This window comes from Amblyraja radiata, chromosome 33 (genome assembly GCF_010909765.2).
Source record: "Amblyraja radiata isolate CabotCenter1 chromosome 33, sAmbRad1.1.pri, whole genome shotgun sequence".
Lineage (NCBI taxonomy): Eukaryota > Metazoa > Chordata > Chondrichthyes > Rajiformes > Rajidae > Amblyraja > Amblyraja radiata.
The window spans coordinates 1554548-1573796 of NC_045988.1; the positions used below are offsets into that span (position 1 = coordinate 1554548).

Below are 19249 nucleotides of genomic sequence, written 5' to 3' on the forward strand. Positions count from 1 at the left end.
CCTCTAATAGTCTGCCATGCTAATTATCCCAGGATCGGGCAACATTCAGTGCCATTAATTTCTCTGGCAGCGCTATTTCATCTCTCGTACCGATTTTCCATTAGTTCCTCATCTTTATCAGATTCTTGGTTCCTTAACACTTCTGGAAAGTTATGCCCCTGTCCCACTTAGGAAACCTGAACGGAAACCTCTGGAGACTTTGCGCCCCACCCAAGGTTTCCGTGCGGTTCCCGGAGGTTGCAGGTGGTTGCCGGAGGTTGCAGGTAGTGGAAGCAGGTAGGAAGACTGACAAAAACCTCCAGGAACTTCCGGGAACCGCACGGAAATCTTGGGTGGGGCGCAAAGTCTCCAGAGGTTTCCGTTCAGGTTTCCTAAGTGGGACAGGGGCATTTACTTGTACTCTTGTTTGAAGCTAGAACCAAAGTGTTTGTTTAACTGCTCGGCCATTTCTTTGGTCCCCACAATGAATTCTCCTAGTTCTGACAGAACACTTGGCCATTCATCTTTCCTGCTTTTTATTTGTGTAGAAACTTACACAGTTCAGCTGCTGGCAATTTACTGCAAATCCTGAACATTGTGTTGTGTTGCTGCAAGTAATGATTTCATTGTTCTATCTGGGACATATGCCAATGAAACACTCTCGACTCTCTTGTTAATCTGTGCTCTATAGAAAAGGTAAGTTTGTACCTGAGAGAAATGTTTCTCCCGCATCTTGACCTCCTTGTCGACCAGCTGTTGCCGATGGACAGTTTCTTCCTGGAGCCTCTTCTCCAACTCCTCACGTCTCTTGCGCTCTTCCTCAAATGCCTGGCGACGGATTTCCATCTCGCGTGCCTGCAGGGTAGAAAAATAGCACCAACATCAACACCGCCAAAAACTGTACACCATACTCCAGCTGTTGCCTCTCCTGGGCCTCATTTACCTGCCTGCACCCAAATTCTTTCACAATAGAGGTCAACATATATTTTGCTCTCCTAACTCTTGAGGGCAGCACAGCAGTACAGTTTTTGTCTTGCAGCACCAGAGACCCGGGTTGGATCCTGACTACAGGTGCTGTCTGTACAGAGTTTGTACATTCTCCCAGTGACCGCCTGGGTTTTCTCCAGGTGCTCTGGTTTCCTCCTGCATTTCAAAGACGTGCAGGTTTGTAGGTTAATTGACTTCTGTAAATTGTTCCTAGTGTGTGGGATAGAACTAGTGTACGGGGTGATCGATGGTCGTCGTGGACTCGGTGGGCTGGGGGGCCTGTCTCCACGCTGTGTCTCTAAACTAAACTGAACTGCTTGCAGGTACACAAAAAAGCTGGAGAAACTCAGCAGGTGCAGCAGCATCTATGGAGCGAAGGAAATAGGCAACGTTTCGGGCCGAAACCCTTCTTCAGAACTACTTGCATGCTAGCTTTCAGTGACGTCAGTGTCTTAGGCCCCTTTGAAGATCAACATTTCCCTGAAGAAGGGTTTCGACCCGAAATGCCACTATTCCTTCGCTCCATAGATGCTGCCTCACCCGCTGAGTTTCTCCAGCAGTTTTGTCTATCTACCTTCAACATTTCCCAAAGCATCACGGATAAAGAAACACCCTGGTTTGGGCACCAGAGTGGATACATCACTCTGTTACACATTATATTCCTGCAGCCATGTTCACGCCCACTCGAGTTAGTTTGCATCCATCCTATAGCAGCCCCGTTCCATCCTCCTTCCTATTTACAATCCTGTCTGTTGTGGCAACATCAGCAAATGTGCATGAGGACACTTGGTTCCTTCAGCCAGTAGCTGATGCCCAAACACCTTGCTGAGAGCTACACCACTAGCCAAGGTCCATCAAGTCCACATCAACCATCGATCACTCCATTCACACTAGTTCGATGTTATCCCACATTCACACCCACTGCGTGTCAACCTACAAACCCACACGCCTTTGGGATATGGGATGATGCTGGAGCATCTGGAGGTAACCCACAAGGTCACAGGGAGAACCCGCAAACTCCACACAAACAGCACCAGAGGTCAGGATCGAACCCATGTTTCTGGCGCTGTGAGGCAGCAGCTCATCATTAGCTTGCGCCACTGTGCCAACACCTTGCCAACTCTTCTTTTTGTTGAAACATCAGAGGTATTCATAAACTTCTAAATTATCTTTTCTAAAAAAAACAATTATTTAAATTAGTTAATTCTTTGAAATGATCACAAATAATTTTTTCAAGTTAAAATAAACAGAAGAGAAATTGTGTTGAATCAAACTATTGGAGTTCTTTGAGGAAAATCAATGAAACATCATATGTACGTCCTCAGCCCTCATAGATACATAGACAATAGGTGTAGGAGGAGGCCATTCGGCCCTTCGAGCCAGCACCACCATTCAATGTGATCATGGCTGATCATCCACAATCAGTACCCTGTTCCTGCTTTTTCCCCATATCCCTTGATTCCTTTAGCCCTAAGAGCTAAATCTAACTCTCTCTTGAGAACATCATTAGGAATGATGGGGATAGATGATTAGGAAGATCTTAATCATCGAGGTTTTTAGTTCCCAAAGACACAAACTCTAAACATTCTAATTTCTACTAAAAGATAAACAGGAAATGATTGTCTGGCATTATTGAAGTCTCCAGAGCCAATTGATTTCAGAACAGGAAGTATTGTTCATGATTCTGATCTGTTCCTGCAGACTGTGAGGCGTGTGGCACGTCCCGCACTGCGCGGTGATGCAGTGGGGGAAGCGAGCGGGCGGGCGAGGCCACAACATTGGAGCACAACTCAGGTGTATGAAGGAAATAGTCCACAACGGTGGCGCAGTGGTAGAGTTGCCTCCTTACAGAGCTTGCAACGCCAGAGACCCGGGTTCGATCCCGACTACGGGTGCTGTCTGTACGGAGTTTGTACCTTCTCCCCGTGACCTGCGTGGGTTTTCTCCGAGATCTTCGATTTCCTCCCACACTCCAAGGATGAACATGTTTGTATGTTAATTGGCTTGGTGTAAGTGTAAATTATCCCTAGTGTGTTTAGGATAGTGTTAATGTGCGGGGGATCGCTGGTCGGCCCGGACTGGGTGGGCTGCAGGACCTGTTACCACGCTGTATCTCTAAACTACAGCTGAACAATGTACTCTACACTTTGGAAGGAGCAATCGATGAGCTGGATCTCGGGATTTAGTTACATACCCTTGTTTCCAAAAGGCGAGCTTTCTCAGCCTGGGCCTCCTTCAACATCTTCTCCATCTCCTCGATCTTGCAGACGTCTACACCACTGGCACTTCAGGGGGAAGAAGAAGAAATCATCAGATGTTGAACGTGATCAACATGAAGATCTACAAAGAACCTTCCAATCTTCTGACATTTGCAGCAAAATGGATCACTTTGACCAATTTAAAAAGCAATAATCCTGGGACATGTCAGGTGAACATTGACGTCAGGAAACACATCACCACATGGTGAAACGGGGAAAATGTAGCTCTTCAATGAAATTAGAAAAGTGAAAACTCAAATGTATATCCAGTACATTGTGTGTTTGTAACAAAACAAGGAACTGCAGATGCTAGTGTACACAAAAGGACAGAGTGCTGGAGTAACTCAGAGGGTCAGGCGGTATCTCTGGAGAACATGGATAGATGACATTTCAGGTGAGGATCCTTCTTCAGACTGATTGTGGTAGTGGGGGGAGGGGGGGGGGGGATGAGCTGAAAGAGTGGTGGGAACACGACAAAAGTCTGAAGAAGGGTCTCGACCCGAAACATCACCCATTGCTTCTCTCCAGAGATTCTGCCTGTCCCGCTGAGTTACTCCAGCATTTTGTGTCTACCTTCCTCTTCCCCCCTGTTTTGAAGTAGGGTGTACGACCTGCAATGTTAACTTTGTCTCTCTTTCCGCTGAAGTTTCAATGCTTTATATACTGAACAAACATGAATAAGGTGCAGTAGTAGACTTGCTGGCCCATCTCTAAACTAAACTGCTGTCAAATAGGAAAGCCGAACTTGTAGTTTAGTGTGTGTGTGTCAGGTATTGTGGGAGCAACCCTTGTTACAGTACAATTAGTTAGTGAACAAGTGTAGGTTTACCAGGTGGACACGTGTACTTTTACCCATTCTACAACTGCTACTTAAGGTCATGCCTAGAGTATAAGAAACGTTAATTGCCCAAGGAAAGTGATAAGAGACACAGTAAACAATGCTCAGGTGGGAATAGTGTCATCTGCCATTGTTATGGAGATACCTGGAAGAGATAAGACTTGAAATGTTGTAGGTAACTAACGAGTATTCATGTATGGACTGTGCTCGGGTAGGAAACAACCCACTAATGTGGATGGATGACAGACAATACACCTGACCTGGTCACCACACAAGCTGCTGTGCTGATTGATACACACAGCAGGTGCTGACATATGGGACCAGCATCCATCAATGACAGAAAAACACTGGAGCTGAGAGCAAACTAGACTTGCTGACGCGAGTGTTCACAGTTCAGGTAACACCTGACAGACCAGGTGTAATTGATACCAAAGATAGACACAAAAAGCTGGAGTAACTCAGCCGGACAGGCAGCATCTCTGGAGAGAAGGAATAGGTAAGGTTTCAGGTTGAGACCCTTCTTCAGATGCCTTCATTGTCTCCACAAATGCTGCCTGACCTGCTGCGTGTGGCCAGTGTCTTCTGATTTTAGTTCAGATTTCCAACCTGTTTTATCTTGTTTTTAGTTAGTGTTGATTGTGCCAGGACTTGAGGGCCCGAGCTATAGAGGACACTGCCCTTCCTTCCAGTCTCCTGGCATCCGCTACCAACAGATATAGTTTTCCATTATCTCCGTACTTCATTACTTGTACATATTTCCACTAGATCTCACGGGACTGCAACCCGTATCCATGTTTCAAATTCAATCCGCCCCTGGCATTGTTCTGCAAGGTAGATATTAGGGCCAGGCGTGTGGCAAGGTGACACATGGTCTGTTTTGGCCAAGGCTTCAGTGAAGAAACAGGTATGAGAGAGAGAGACGGGAGAGAGGGGGTGCAGAGGGAGAGGGGGGGGAGAGAGAGAGGGGGTGGGGGAGAAGGAAGAGGGGGAGGGGAAAAGAGGGGAGAGACAGGGGGAGAGAGAGGGGGGATCAGGAGAGAGAGAGGGGAGAGGGGAGGGAAGAGGGGGGAGAAAGAGGGAGGGAGGGCAGAGAGAGGGGGAGGGAGTGGGAGATTCAGAGGGAGAGAGAGAGATGCCGTGACAGGACAAGGGCGAGTGAAATATTCGAGGGACAGGGACGGAGAGTGCGACTCAGTGGTTGCCAGGCCGGCAGCTGCCTATCAATATTGGTGTCAGATGCCAGTTATTTAAGCGATCCAGAGGTGCTGCCCGTCCCGCTGAGTAACTCCAGCTTTTTGTGTCAATCTTCAGTTTAAACCAGCATCTGCAGTTCCCTCCTGCACAAGTGATAGGTGGATACAGGTGAGAAGAGTTTAGATTGCAACTTGGTTGGGCAAAGGTCAGAGATGATAATACAAGAACACAAAGTGCTGGAGTAACTCAGAGGCTCAGGCAGCATCTCTGGAGACCAGACTTTGTCCCACCCTCACTACAATCAGTCTGCTGAAGGGTCTCCAGATTCTGTCCATGTTCTCCAGAGATGGTGTCAACCCCTGGATCGCTACTTCAAACACTGTGACTCAGAAGCGAGAATGTCACCCGCAAGTTAAATAGCATCATGATAAAGTAAGATAAAAACCACACCAGACTTTTGCAAACCCTTTCATTATCCCAACCAAGGTCCTCATTTAAGTCCATTTATAACATTCTATTTGTGGACTCAGCCCGAGCGAGCTGTTGCTGAAGTGTGCAGAGTGATAGAGTCACACAGTGGGATAGCACGGACACAGGCCCTTCAGCCCAACTTGCCCATGCTGACCAACATGCCCCAGCTATACTAGTCCCACCTGCCTGCATTTGGCCCATATCCCTCTAACCCTGTCCTACCATGTACCTGTCTAACTGTTTCTTAAACGTTGGGATAGTATCAGCCACAACTACATCCTCTGGCAGCTTGTTCCACACACCCACCACCCTTTGTGTTAAATTGTTGCCCCTTCAGATTCCTATTAAATCATTTCCATCCTCCCCTGGGTCGTTGATTCCCCTACTCTGGGCAAGAGACTGTGCATCTGCCCGATCTATTCCTCTCCTGATTTTATACACGTCTATAAGATACCCCCTCATCCTCCTGCGCTCTAAGGAGTCCCAGCTTGCTCAACCCCTCCCCATAGCTCTGGCCCTCGAGTCCTGGCAACATCCTCGTAATTCTTCTCTGCACCCTTTCCGGCATTCCAGAGTCCAGGATGGGTCCAAAGGTCATCTCCCAGGTGCCAAGAATCGAGGAGCCACTTTGCCCACTGCATGGGCCGAGCAGCAAGACCCAGATCCAGATCACATACATGGGCCGAGCTCCGAGACCGAGACCACATACTAAACACAGTCTCTGGCTAGCAGTCACCCTCCCTGGAGAGAAGGAATGGGTGACGTTTCTGGTCGAGACCCTTCTTCAGACTCACACAGTGCTGGAGTAACTCCACAGGACAGGCAGCATCTCTGGAGGGAAGGAATGGTGAAGGGTCTCGACCCGAAACATCACCCATTCCTTCTCTCCACAGATGCTGCCTGTCCCACTGAGTTACTCCAGCATTTTGTGTCTGACTTGGGTGTAGAGCAGCGCCTGCAGTTCCTTCCCACACTCTCGCCCTCTCTCTCCCCCCCCTCCCTGCTGGAGAAATGCTTCTTGTTTGCAGACTGGGGAGTGTTGCCATTTGACAGCAGGAGAGGAGAGAGGCTTTGGTCCACTCACCAGCTACACCCGCTGCTGTGATGAGAAGCCATGCGTCCACTCGTCCTCTGCACCCAGCACACAGGGAGTCCGCGTTTTCCGGAGAGGAGCCCGGTTTATGGAGGCACAGAGCGGAGCGCCAACACAATAAAGGGAAAGCGACTGCCAGCAATCTCAGCAACGTTGGCAAATTACTCTGGGATCAAGTGTGTGGAGTGAGAGGAGAGAGGAAGCTGGCAGCAAAACCTGGAGCGGATTCATCGCCCTGACACGGAGCAGGCATAGAACCATCCCCACTCTGCAACATTCCCTTTGGCTGCTCCAACCCTGCCCCACATTCCAAGGGAGCGGAGGGGGAGAGGAGGGAGGGGAGGGCAGAGGACTTGGGAAAGGAGGGGGAGGGGAGGGGACGGGTAGGGAGAGGAGAGGAGGGGAGGGTAGGAGGGGTAGGGAGAGGAGGGGAGGGGTAGGGAGAGGAGGGGTAGGGAGGGGTAGGGAGAGGAGGGGAGGGGTAGGGAGAGGAGGGAGGGAGAGGAGGGGAGGGGAGAGGAGGGGGGAGGGGCAGGGAGGGGAGGGGTGGGTGAAGCTTGGATAACTGGGTCACAGTAAACCACAACAGTCCAGGGGAGGACAGGAGAAATCGCCACATAAATAAAGCAATGTTCAGAGAGTCAGGAACAGGTCAGTGCTGAACACAAACACGGAATTACTGCAACGGATTAATTACCATTCTATAGACTTTTCTATTGTGTGCCGGGATATAATTATCCAGGTCTAACACAGTGGATGCAGACACAATTGGGCTCTTATATAAAGGCTGATGTGAGTGTCTATTGTCAGAGTGAGGCCCAGAGCAAATTGGAGCAAACAGCACCTCATATTTCGCTTGGGCAGCTTACACCCCAGCGGTATGAACATTGACTTCTCTAACTTCAAGTAAACCTTGCTTTCCCTCTCTCTCCATCCCTCCCCCTCCCATTTCTCCGACGTTTCACTGTCCTCCTGATTAAATTTGACATTGTACGCCTCGTTGTCACCTTCCCCTAACTAACAATGATCTATTCTACATTTCCCTTCAGCTTCGTCCCCTTTGATCTGTTGTTTTCACATCTTACCCTTCCATATCTCTAGTCTCCCTCTCTCCTGACTCTAAATCTGAGGAAGGGTCTTGAACCGAAACGTCAGCCATTCCTTCTCACCAGAGATGCTGGCTGTCCCGCTGAGTTACTCCAGCTTTTTCAGTTCCTTCTCTAGAGCAGGTTAGATACCCAGGAATGAAATGTTTCATGTTGATAACATCACATTTGTAGCTTTGATCTCATACGCTTGGATACACAAGGACACTGGAGCAAAACTCAGTGGCCACTCTCAACATGGGTGTGGAGTCATTATTAAACCGTGGGTAGACACAAAATGCTGGAACAACTCAGCGTGACAGGCAGCATCCCTGGAGAGAAGGAATGGGTGACGTTTCGGGTCAAGACCCTTCTTCATCGGTTTCCTCCCACACTCCAAAGATGTACAGATTTGTAGGTTAATTCAGCTTGTGCAGCAGCATCTATGGAGCGAAGGAAATAGGCAACGTTGCCTATTTCCTTCGCTCCATAGATGCTGTTGCACCCGCTGAGTTTCTCCAGCTTTTTTGTCTACCTTCGATTTTCCAGCATCTGCAGTTCCTTCTTAAACACTTTGTAGGTTAATTGGCTTGGTACAAAATAAAAAGTAAAATTGCCCCTAGTGTGTGTGTGTGTGTGTGTGTGTGTGTGTGTGTGTGTGTGTGTGTGTGCGCGTGTGCGTGTGTGTGCGCGTGTGTGTGTGTGCGTGTGTGTGTGTATGTGTGCGCATGTGTGTACGTGTGTATGTGTGCGTATGTGTATGTGTGTGTGTATGTGCGCGTGTGTGTGTGCGCATGTGTGTGTGTATGTGTGCGCATGTGTGTGTGTATGTGTGCGCATGTGTGTACGTGTGTGTGTGTGTGTGTGTATGTGCGCGCGTGTGTGTGTGTGTATGTGCGCGTGTGTGTGTGTATGTGCGCGTGTGTGTGTGCGCATGTGTGTGTGTATGTGTGTGTATGTGCGCGTGTGTGTGTATGTGCGCGTGTGTATGTGCGCGTGTGCGCGCGTGTGTGTGTATGTGCGCGTGTGTGTGTGCGCATGTGTGTACGTGTGTATGTGTGTGTGTACGTGTGCATGTGTGTGCGTGCGTGCATGTGCCCGTGTGTGTGCCCGTGCGTGCGTGTGTTTCAGCCAGCCACTTGTCATCCACGTGCCGATGAGATAGTGGAACGCTGCGTGTTTCTGCTGTGTTGACGTGTGCCTGCGGTCGTGTAACATTGAGTCACTCACAGCCACAAACTGTCAGAGACTTTAGGTCTCAACATGCCATTAGCTATGGGGCGTGCAGTGTAAAAGCCTTGCCCTGCGGCCACAGTCTCGGTCGGCAGAGGAGATCGTGCATGCATGCAGGGTGGGGCGGGCAGGCCCAGATCTGCCTGAGACAGCGACCCCTATCATCACAGCAATCACCAACCGGAAGTTGTTTGGGGAGTCAAGCACAACTCCCCACACACGAACATCAGCTTCCAGCGAACACTGGGCCTGCCACAAGTTACAGGCATCAGTTCAATAAGGAATCCAGCTTCTGTTCTCATTGAAAACTAGAGTGCAGAAAGTGGCAAAGGCTATCGGTGGACCAGAGGACAGGGGGGCCTTTACGATCTGGCAGAAGAGCAAAGTGCTTCAAAGAATGGAGAAGATAAGTTTTGAGAGAAAAATTGCATGCAGTATAAAAATAAACTAAACGTTTCTATTGTGTGGGAAGGAACTGCAGATGCTGGTTTACAATTAAGATAGACACAAATGCTGGAGTAACTCAGCGGGACAGGCAGCATCTCTGGATTGAAGAAATGGGTGATGTTTTGGTTGAGACCCTTTCTATATATGAATAGAAAGAGGGTGAACAAGGTGAATACGGGTCTCAAGAGAATGAGTGGTAAATTAGTGGCAGCAAACAAAGAATTGGTAAATATGTTGAATACATTTTTTGCATCAACTTTACTAATATCTCTAAAATATGATATTGGCTAAGGTCAAACAACATGGTGAAACTTACAAAATAACATAGGATAAAGTATTGGAGAAACTCAGAAAGCTGAACGCGTGGGTTTTCTCCGGGTGCTCCGGTTTCCTCCCACACTCCAAAGACGTACAGGTTTGTAGATCAGCTTTGTTAAAATTGTATATTGTCCCCAGTGTGTGTAGGATCGTGTTAGTGTGTGGGGGTCGCTGGTCGGCGCAGGCTCGGTGGGCTATAGGACCTGTTTCCGCGCTGTATCTCTAAACTAAACTACTCGTGTTTCCTAAGATAGACACAAAATGTTGGAGTTACTCAGCCGGGACAGGCAGCATCTCTGGAGAGAAAGAATGGGTGGAGACCCTTCTTCAGACTGTATATCTTTGGTTTAAACCAGCATCTGCAGTTCCTTCCTACACTACCCATGTTTCCTGGTGGCAGCCATAAGAACCTACTCTGGAGCTTCACCCCCCCACGAGAAGAAAGCGTTTGATTCCGCCTACCTCAGTGACTCCTTGAATTGACAAAGGGCCCTCAACTGTGGCCGAGCTGGTTATCTTACCTAGACATGTTGTCGGGCGAGCAGGCTGAGTTTCCGGTGGAGATGCTGGTCTCCATGCTGTCCGAACTCTCCAAGCTGAGCGTGTCGAAGGCGTGCTCCATGTCGCTGCCGCAGTGCTGGGCGGAGAGAGGCTGGGTGTGGTGGTGGAGGATGCTGTGGTGGATGAGGTGGGAGGGCTGGTGAGCCAGCAGGGTGTAGGGCTGACTCTGCTGGAGATACATGGGCGAGTGTTGGCTGTGTAGCGCCTCCCACTGGGACTGGGCCTCCACTGCCGCCTTCTGCTTCAGCTCCGCCAGCCGTCGCCGTTGTTCCTCAATCACCTGGTGGCCTGTGGAAATGTTTACAGTCGTGGCATTAACCACCGATACCACCGCGGGCAGCAGGTTCAGCCAAGTTCTAATTCCCTACTCGTCTCTCTCAGCTGCATTGTTAGACTAAGCTCTTCCAGAAAAGCAACAAGTGGCATCTAAAACCCGCTTCATTCCATAAAATATCCCAACACTCTTTCACAAGAGCAACATCAAATAACACTTGAGCCACACAAAGACAGCTGACAATAGTTAATTGATTTTAAACAAGGATAGAGAAGCATTTTAAGCAAGGTTAGAGAGGGATAGAGTTAGGGTCTACACCGACAATGTCTACAATGGGAAGTGGCCAAGGTTGGGTCAGGACTGGGGTCTCAATCAGTTGTGGAGTTTGGGGTTAGGGTGTTGGGGAGGAGGGGGCTGCGAGACCACGAAGGAGTTTGCAAAAAGACTTAAAAGTTGAGAACAGAGAAGCAAGGTTGAATTTATTGATTCTCACTCTTGATCCCAATTCTTGTCGAGAACGTTAACATTCAAGGACTACACTGCAGCTCAGTCTGCCTTTACAAGGGTCAACACAAGGGCGACAGATTCACAAAACACCCCAAATTCTCTCATGCAAACTCACTGTAAAGGTTGCAAAGCAAAACTCCAATTCCAATCAGAGTTCCTACCTCTTTTGTGATCCGTTCTGTTCATTGATTCTGCACAGCCCCAGAAAGGAGAGACCAAGGTGAGAAGTAGAGTGAGAATGAGGAGTCATGCACCGTTCAGAGAGAAAATAAGCAGGAATGAGTCAAAAGAAAAAATACAATAAGTGTTTCTTTAATCAAGGCACTTGGAAAATCTATAGATATAAAGCATTGTATCTCATGCTAAAATGTCCAATTTAAACCTCACACGTGAATGAGATGATTGCCAATGTGTTTGGTGCTGCTGTGGGATTGGAGGCCAAGGAGATGTTGGCAATTTTGAGCCCAGGTGTCCACAGTGGGGCTGCAACCTCTCATTCACAGACCAAGTGGACAACTCAACCATGGTTTGGTGACCATGAGGGTGACATTTTAAAATAACCAGAGAGGAGAATGTAATTTGACATCACAAGTTGTTCTGAGGTGGAATGTGCTGCTGGATAAACAACAGCAGAAGTGGATCCAACATTCATTTACAAAAGGAATATTTGCAGGACTCTGGGGAGCTAGATAGGTCTGGCAGGATGATTCTCCTTCTCTGCTGCATGATAGCCTGCAGTCGGCGTTACCTCCCGGGCAGTGATGACCAGAACGTTGCTCACCTTTCTGCTGCAGGGCCAGCTGCCGCTTCACCTCGATGTCCTGCAGGGTGGCGGCCAGGTTTCGTGGTAGACTGCCAGTGCCGTTCTGTGCCAGCGTGACGCTCTGGGAAGAATGGGGTTGAGAGGGAAAGATATATCAGCCATGATTGAATGGCGGAGTAGACCTCATCCTGAAGAAGGGTCTCGACCAATATTATTCAAAAAATAGTTCTTCCCTCCAATGTTACTTCTTCAACCAAACCATGTTCGGTGGGTTTGGTTGAAGAAGTAACACTGGAGGGAGGAACTATTTTTTGAATTGAGGTGAGTAGGTCTTTGTAACCTACTGTGACACAAGCAGACGTCTCTCTGAGCAAGGGCTGTGACCAGTCTGTGGATAGGCTGCCGATTCTCCCTACCTTTGCTGTAAAATGTCGCCCCTGTGTGGTGGTGGTGAAGGGTGAGGAGGGAGCAGAGCCCGTCTTTGCCCGGGGTAGGGTGCCGCTTCCATCACTCTCCAGCTTGGATCGGTAGACCTGAGGCACAAAGGGAAGAGGAAATCAAGCTGGCGGACCGTCAGACTTTGTTGTGTAGGAAGTGGTCAACAGTTCAACTGTAGTTGAGGCAGGAATGTTGGCGAGGAGAGCAGCGGGGCAAGGGAATCTATCTGGCCTCAAGGGTGAGATCCAAGACAAAGACCATCTGATCCCCAGAGGCGAGGACGACCAACTAGCCAGTTTACAGGAGACCTGACACTTGGTGACTCTACCCAATGTCCTTACCTTATCTCCATGAATAGTGGCTCTAGTCACAGTGCAGTTTTACAGACTCTAATGCTTCACCCATCAAGGTGACACTCTTCACTTGCCAGACCGTGCCAGTCTCATCTACCTGACACAAAGGCTGACAGCACGTCCCACCTGAAACTGAACTTTCCCCTGGAAATCATACCAGGACAGGAGGAGGCCATTTGTCCCATCAGGTTTAGGGTGGCACAGCGGTAGAGTTGCTGCCTTACAGCGCCAGAGATCCAGGTTCGATCCTGACTACGGGTCCTATGTATAAGGAGTTTGTACATTCTCCCTGTAATCATGTGGGATTTCTCCGGGTACTTTTCTTTAGAACGGAGACAAGGAAACACTTTTTCTTAGAACGGAGACGAGGAAACACTTTTTCTCACAGAGAGTTATGAGTCTGTGGAATTCTATGCCTCAGAGGGTGTTGGAGGCCGGTTCTCTGGATACTTTCTAGAGAGAGTTAGATTGGGCTCTTAAAGATAGCGGAGTCAGGGGATATGGGGAGACGGCAGGAACGGGGTACTGAATGGGGATGATCAGCCATGATCACAGTGAGTGATGGTGCTGGCTCGAAGGGCCGAATGGTCTACTCCTGCACCTAGTGTCTATTGCTCCAGCAGCCTCCCACACACTAAAGATGAGCAGCTTTGTAGGTTAAATGGCTTCTGTAAATTGTCCCTAGTGTGTAGGATAGAACTAGTGTACAGGGTGGTCATGGTTAGCACGGAGTCTGCGGGCTGAAGGACATGTGTCCTTGCTGTATCTCTAAACATGCTGGCCGTTACATTGGCATCCATTCACTCCAACTCCCCGCACTTTTACTGAAGGACTGTCAATTACATTCCCTCATGCCTATTCTGTTATTTATTACTTTCCCCCCATGCATATGGAGAGAGAAACTGTTTCTACCAACCTACGGGCCATTAAAAGAACAAGGTCACAGTTTAAGGATAAGGGGGAAATCTTTTAGGACCGAGATGAGAAAAACATTTTTCACACAGTGAGTGGTGAATCTGTGAAATTCTCTGCCACAGAAGGTACCTGTAGTTGAGGTTGGTTCATTGGCTATATTTAAGAGGGAGTTAGATGTGGCCCTTGTGGCTAAAGAGATCAGGGGGTGTGGAGAGAAGGCAGGTACAGGATACTGAGTTGGATGATCAGCCATGATCATATTGAAAGGCGGTGCAGGCTCGAAGGGCCGAATGGCCTACTCCTGCACCTATTGTCTATGTTTCTATGTTTCTATGTAAGTCCAGATCACACTATTCTCAGCATTACTTTTACCCTTCATTCCCACCTTCTCCTTGAACCTTCTCCTTGATGGGAACACATTTACCATTTTTTACATGGCGTTGTTGAACTTTATCAAATATCCTCTCAACTTTCTGAAGGAAAGCACCATTTGTTTCTCCGGTCTGAGCTTGTGGCTGAGATTGTAAACAGGAATGACATTTACCTGAAGAGATCTTCGCGTGGAGTGAGTTTTAGCTGGAAGAGGAGGTGGAGAAGAGGAAATTGGAGGTGGAGAAGATGAGGCATCAAAGTTAGCCATTACTTCTTGGTACCATCTCTCTAGCTCCAACGTAGAGGGCAGCAGCTTGCTGGTAGGCTGCTGTCAACGGTCAAGGGGAGGGAGAGAAGGAGAGAGAGGAAAGGCAAGAGGGAGAGAGAACGTAGAGAGACAGAGAGAGGGTAGGAAGGAAAGTGAGACAGGAGAGGAGAAATGGGTCGGCAAAACGGATGGGTAGAGGTACAACAGGTGGAGAGAGGACAGGAAATCAAATAGAAAATAAATTAATGAGAGAAATGTATGCTAAATTAAACGAAAATAACAAATTAAACACACATTGAAGTTTTCTAGAGATCTAGACAGTTTTGTGATTATTGTAATAAACAATAAAGTTTATACTGTGAAAGATAAAGATTTCAGCAAGTACTTGGAAAGTCAATAGTCAATAGACAATAGGTGCAGGACAATAGCCCATTTGGCCCTTCGAGCCAGCACGGCCATTCAATGTGATCATGGCTGATCATCCCCAATCAGTACCCTGTTCCTGCCTTCTCCCCATATCCCCTGACTCCGCTATTTTTAAGAGCCCTATCTAGCTCAGTCTAGATCTAGAATCTACAACAATCTAGAATTTATTTTCCACAAACAGATCAAAGCCTGAATGTTTATCACATGATCTCTTTCCTCCATGAACTCCAATCAACATGTTCTGTCTGAAGAAGGGTCCCAACCTGAAACGTCACCCATCCTTTCCCTCCAGAGATGCTGCCGAACCCGCTGAGTTACTCCAGCACATTGTGTCTATCCATGTTCCCGACAACTGCCCAATCCCCAGTTACACTGCCCTCTTACAGAGACAACCACGAACTCCAACCCAGGACTATTCATGCATAAGGTCATAAGTGATAAGAGCAGAATTAGGCCAATCGGCCCATCAAGAGTACCCCGCCATTTAATCATGGCTCATCTATCTTTCCCTCTGGACCCCATTCTCCTGCCTTCTCCCCATAACTCCTAACCCCCATTCTAATCAAGAATCTGTCTATCTCTGCCTTAAACATATACATTGACTTAGGAAAACAACTCCTAGCATCCATCCAGCCAACTGAGACAAAAGCACACTGGATAGCCACCAAGTGGTCACAGGAGTGGAAGGCAACCTCATCTCCATTACACAGCTACATCTCTTCATCAGATAGAAGCTGTCCAGGGTCTGAGCTCCCCAGAGGAGCGTGGGTGAAGCTCAACAGACTTGGTACTGGAGTTGGGCGTTTCAACACCAGCGTGTGGAGATGGGGGTTCCCTCCCCCAGAGCCCAGCCTGTGAATGTGGAGCAGAACAACAGACAGCCAACCATGTCATCTCTGGGTGCCCGCTCTACCACCCACCCAATGGAGCTGTGTCAGGGCCTGGCAGATATTGACGCCAACAGAGGCAACAACCTGGCTGCTCAACACCCGGCTTGAGATCTAACTATTCCTTTGGTTTATGTTTCACTCGCATAAGTTCTTTTGCGTCTTGGTTGTGTTGTGTCTTGGTTCTTTTTTCTTGTGTGTATGACTGCAGAAACCAAATTTCGTTTGAACCTGAATGAGGTTCACAGGGAGAACGTGCAAACTCCACACAGACAGCACCCATGGTCAGGATTGAACCCTGTTCTCAGGCACTGTGAGGCAGCAGCTCTACCCGCTGCGCCACCGTGCTGCCATGATAGAGATATGATTTCATAAACCACCTTCATCCGATGAAATTCCCCAGGTTCTTCATCGAGGCAAAATCAGAAATACAGTAAATGACCACAATTATTGATAAGAATATATTAGAAAGGAAACTGAAAACAAGGTGAATGAAGGAATTAATGGAGGAAAAACTAAATTGAGGCAGACATTTCTAGATGGCAAAACAGAGGGGAACGGTATCAAGAGGCACAAAAGCTGAAGGTAGCATGGCATCATGAGGCGGGAGAGCTTACAGGGTGGGGAAAGATTGAGATCGAAACTCAACCATGTGACAGATAGTCACCAATAAATCCAATCAGAAATTCTGAAGAAACTTACCAATTCAGAGTGTTGGAAACTTGTTCGCAATAGATTGGGTGTCAGATTATTAAGGTAAATAAGTATTTGGGAGAGTTTATAGTGAAAGATGAGGAAGAGGGGATGAAGGTTCGCGTGCACTTGCACAGACTCAAGGGCCTGTCCCACTTACGCAACTTTTTCGGCGACTGCCAGCGCCCGTCATATGTCATTGCAGGTCGGCGAGAAATGTCAACATGTTGAAAATCCAGCGGTGACCAGAAAGACGCTACGACTCTTTGGGCGACTGAGGAGACGACTCACGACCGTACAGGTGACATCATGGCGACTTGTCGCGGGGTGAAGCCTGTATGGTCGTGAGTAGTCGCCCAAAGAGTCGTACCTTGTTCTGGTCGCCGCTGGATTTTCAACATGTTGAAGAACATTTTCGCCGACCTGTAATGACCTATGATGGGTGCCGGCAGTTGCCGAAAAAGTTGCGTAAGTGGGACAGGCCCATCACTGTAACTCTCTAACGTGCGCTGGGGGAAGACCTGGGGGGCATGGCACTTTGCTCAAAACTCATGCACTGGGCAAATGTAGTGTAAGTCAGAGCTGTCCTCATACGAACCTCAGCTGCAAATAGTGCGGAGGAAGAAGCCAGCAAGGAGCTTTCAGCGGGCAGAAGCAGAGAGGCGGAGGCTGAGTTAGTGTGGAACGGGACTGGAGATGAGCTGGCCGTTGATCTACTGTACAACTCCTTGAGCTGGCCCAGAGTAACGTACTCCTGAGAAGAGCAGCAAAGCAAACAGAAACCATTGGGCAATAAGAAATACCTTGTTAGTTGGATAAAAATGCCAGTTTCATCAAACATTTAAAAGGATAAGAAATCTCCATGCTAAGTTAAAAGAAGCAGAAAATATAAATTAAGTTCTGTTTTGTAAAAGTTTAGTTTAGTTTAGAGATACAGCGTGGAAAGAGGCCCTTCAGCCCATCGTGTCCGCACCGACCAGCGATCACCCCACACACTAGTTCTCTCCTACACACTCGGGACAATTTCCAGAAGCCAATTAACCTACAAACCTACACCATGCGGTCACAGGGAGAACGTGCAAACTCTGTATAGACAGCACCCGCAGTTAGTATAGACCCCGGCTCTCTGATCTTTCAAGAAACCTCACTATCCTATATCTTCGTTCATCATTTAGATAGGGTTGCATCAGAAATTCACTGGAATTTAGAAGGATGAGAGGTAGTCTTACAGAAACATATAAAATTCTTAAGGGATTGGACAGGCTAGATGCAGGAACTATATTCCCGATGTTGGGGAAGTTCAGAACCAGGGGTCACAGTTTAAGAATAAGGGGTAAGCCATTTAGGACTGAGATGAGGAAAAACCTTTTCACCCAGAGAGTTGTGCATCTGTGGAATTCTCTGCCACAGAAGGCAGTGGAGGCCAATTCACTGGATGTTTTCAAGAGAGAGTTAGATATTGCTCTTAGGGCTAACGGAGTCAAGTGATATGGGGAGAAATCAGGAACGGGGTACTGATTTTGGATGATCAGCCATGATAATATTGAATGGTGGTGCTGGCTTGAAGGGCCGAATGGTCTACTCCTCCACCTATTTTCTATGTTTCTAAGTAAGGGGCTCTAACAGTGTTTCTGTGCTGGAGATTCTACACACAAGCAGGTTGTGGCCCATTGTTTGACAATTCTACTCGGTGATACTAATTGCCCATGACAACATGCTGAAATATCTTGAAATATAAATGAAACCTCATTATGGAAGTCTGTCTGCCGGTTGTTAATCAATAATATCTGCTGATTTTGAGACTGAGTCTCCTCTGTAAATATCCAACATTTAGTTAGCTAACGACATATATTAATTACCTCAAAGACTTTACAAAGATCGTACTGAATTCATGACTCAACAGGAATTATTGACAGTATATCACTTCACTGACCTTCCTAAACGGTGATAGTATAATCAACATTGCATGCTAAGCCACACAGACATGTGTTAGCTACTAAAAGATCTCAAACTAATATTACATCGATGTTAGTGCTATTTATCCTGCCTGCACACGGTAAACAGTGTAAAATGTCCAAAATAACTCAACAATTATTTACATGACCCCTTCCTTTTGGATCATGCCGTCTGATTCAACGGAACCTTGATCTGTCAACACAGAATAAAAATGTGCTTCTCTGTACGTGGTTAGTACACAGAGCCGGCTGTTGAGTTGTACTTGGTGTGTTGAGAGACAGTAGCACCTCATATAGTCAGTCTCCTCAGATATTCTTATTTTTTCTGTTCTTCAATCCGAAGATTGACAGTGCAAAACAATAGGAATGTTTGTCTCTCAATGTGACCATTCACTACTTCTTGGTCAAGCACTGCATGTATAACTTGATCCCCTTCTCCTCCACACCACCCTCAAGGCCAGCTCTAGGTGCAGCCAAACAATGAAACCTTTGTTGGAATTCATAGTCATAGAGTGTGGAAGCTCTTGACCACACACTGACCAACATGCCCCATCTACACTAGTCCCACTTACCTACATTTGGCCCATATCCCTCTAAACATGTACTCTCCACATACCTGACCAATTGCTTCTTAAACGTTGTGTTGTATTGCCTGCCTCACCTACCTCCTCTGGCAGCTTGTTCCAAATACCCACTACCCTATGTTTGAAGATGTTACCCCTTCAATTCCTATAAAATCTTTCAACCTTCACCTTAAACCGATGCCCCCTGGTTCCTGATTCCCCTACTCTGGCCAAGAGATTCTGTACATCTACCCGATCTACTCCTCTCATGATTTTATACATCCCTCATTCCCCTGCCCTCCAAGTAAAGCTGAACCTCATCCCTATCGCTCAGACCCTCGAGTCCCGGCAACATTCTTGGCAATCTTCTC

The 19249-nt window shown here is 47.7% G+C and overlaps 1 protein-coding gene across 25 annotated transcripts in view; it reads right to left on the minus strand.

Moving 5' to 3' along the window:
* Positions 1–19249, minus strand: part of phldb1 (pleckstrin homology like domain family B member 1) — a 229072-nt gene that overhangs the window by 8604 nt on the left and 201219 nt on the right. For 15 of the 25 annotated variants that reach the window (XM_033049598.1, XM_033049589.1, XM_033049599.1 and 12 more), the window contains 8 exons: positions 16959–17114; positions 14259–14414; positions 12425–12541; positions 12027–12129; positions 11407–11436; positions 10425–10752; positions 3161–3251; positions 688–834 (listed from right to left, as the gene is read on the minus strand). In XM_033049598.1, coding sequence (XP_032905489.1) covers positions 688–834; positions 3161–3251; positions 10425–10752; positions 11407–11436; positions 12027–12129; positions 12425–12541; positions 14259–14414; positions 16959–17114 — 1128 coding nt within the window. The remainder of the gene's footprint in view (positions 1–687; positions 835–3160; positions 3252–10424; positions 10753–11406; positions 11437–12026; positions 12130–12424; positions 12542–14258; positions 14415–16958; positions 17115–19249) is intronic. The other 10 variants (XM_033049612.1, XM_033049592.1, XM_033049594.1 and 7 more) reach the window with 4 other exon arrangements.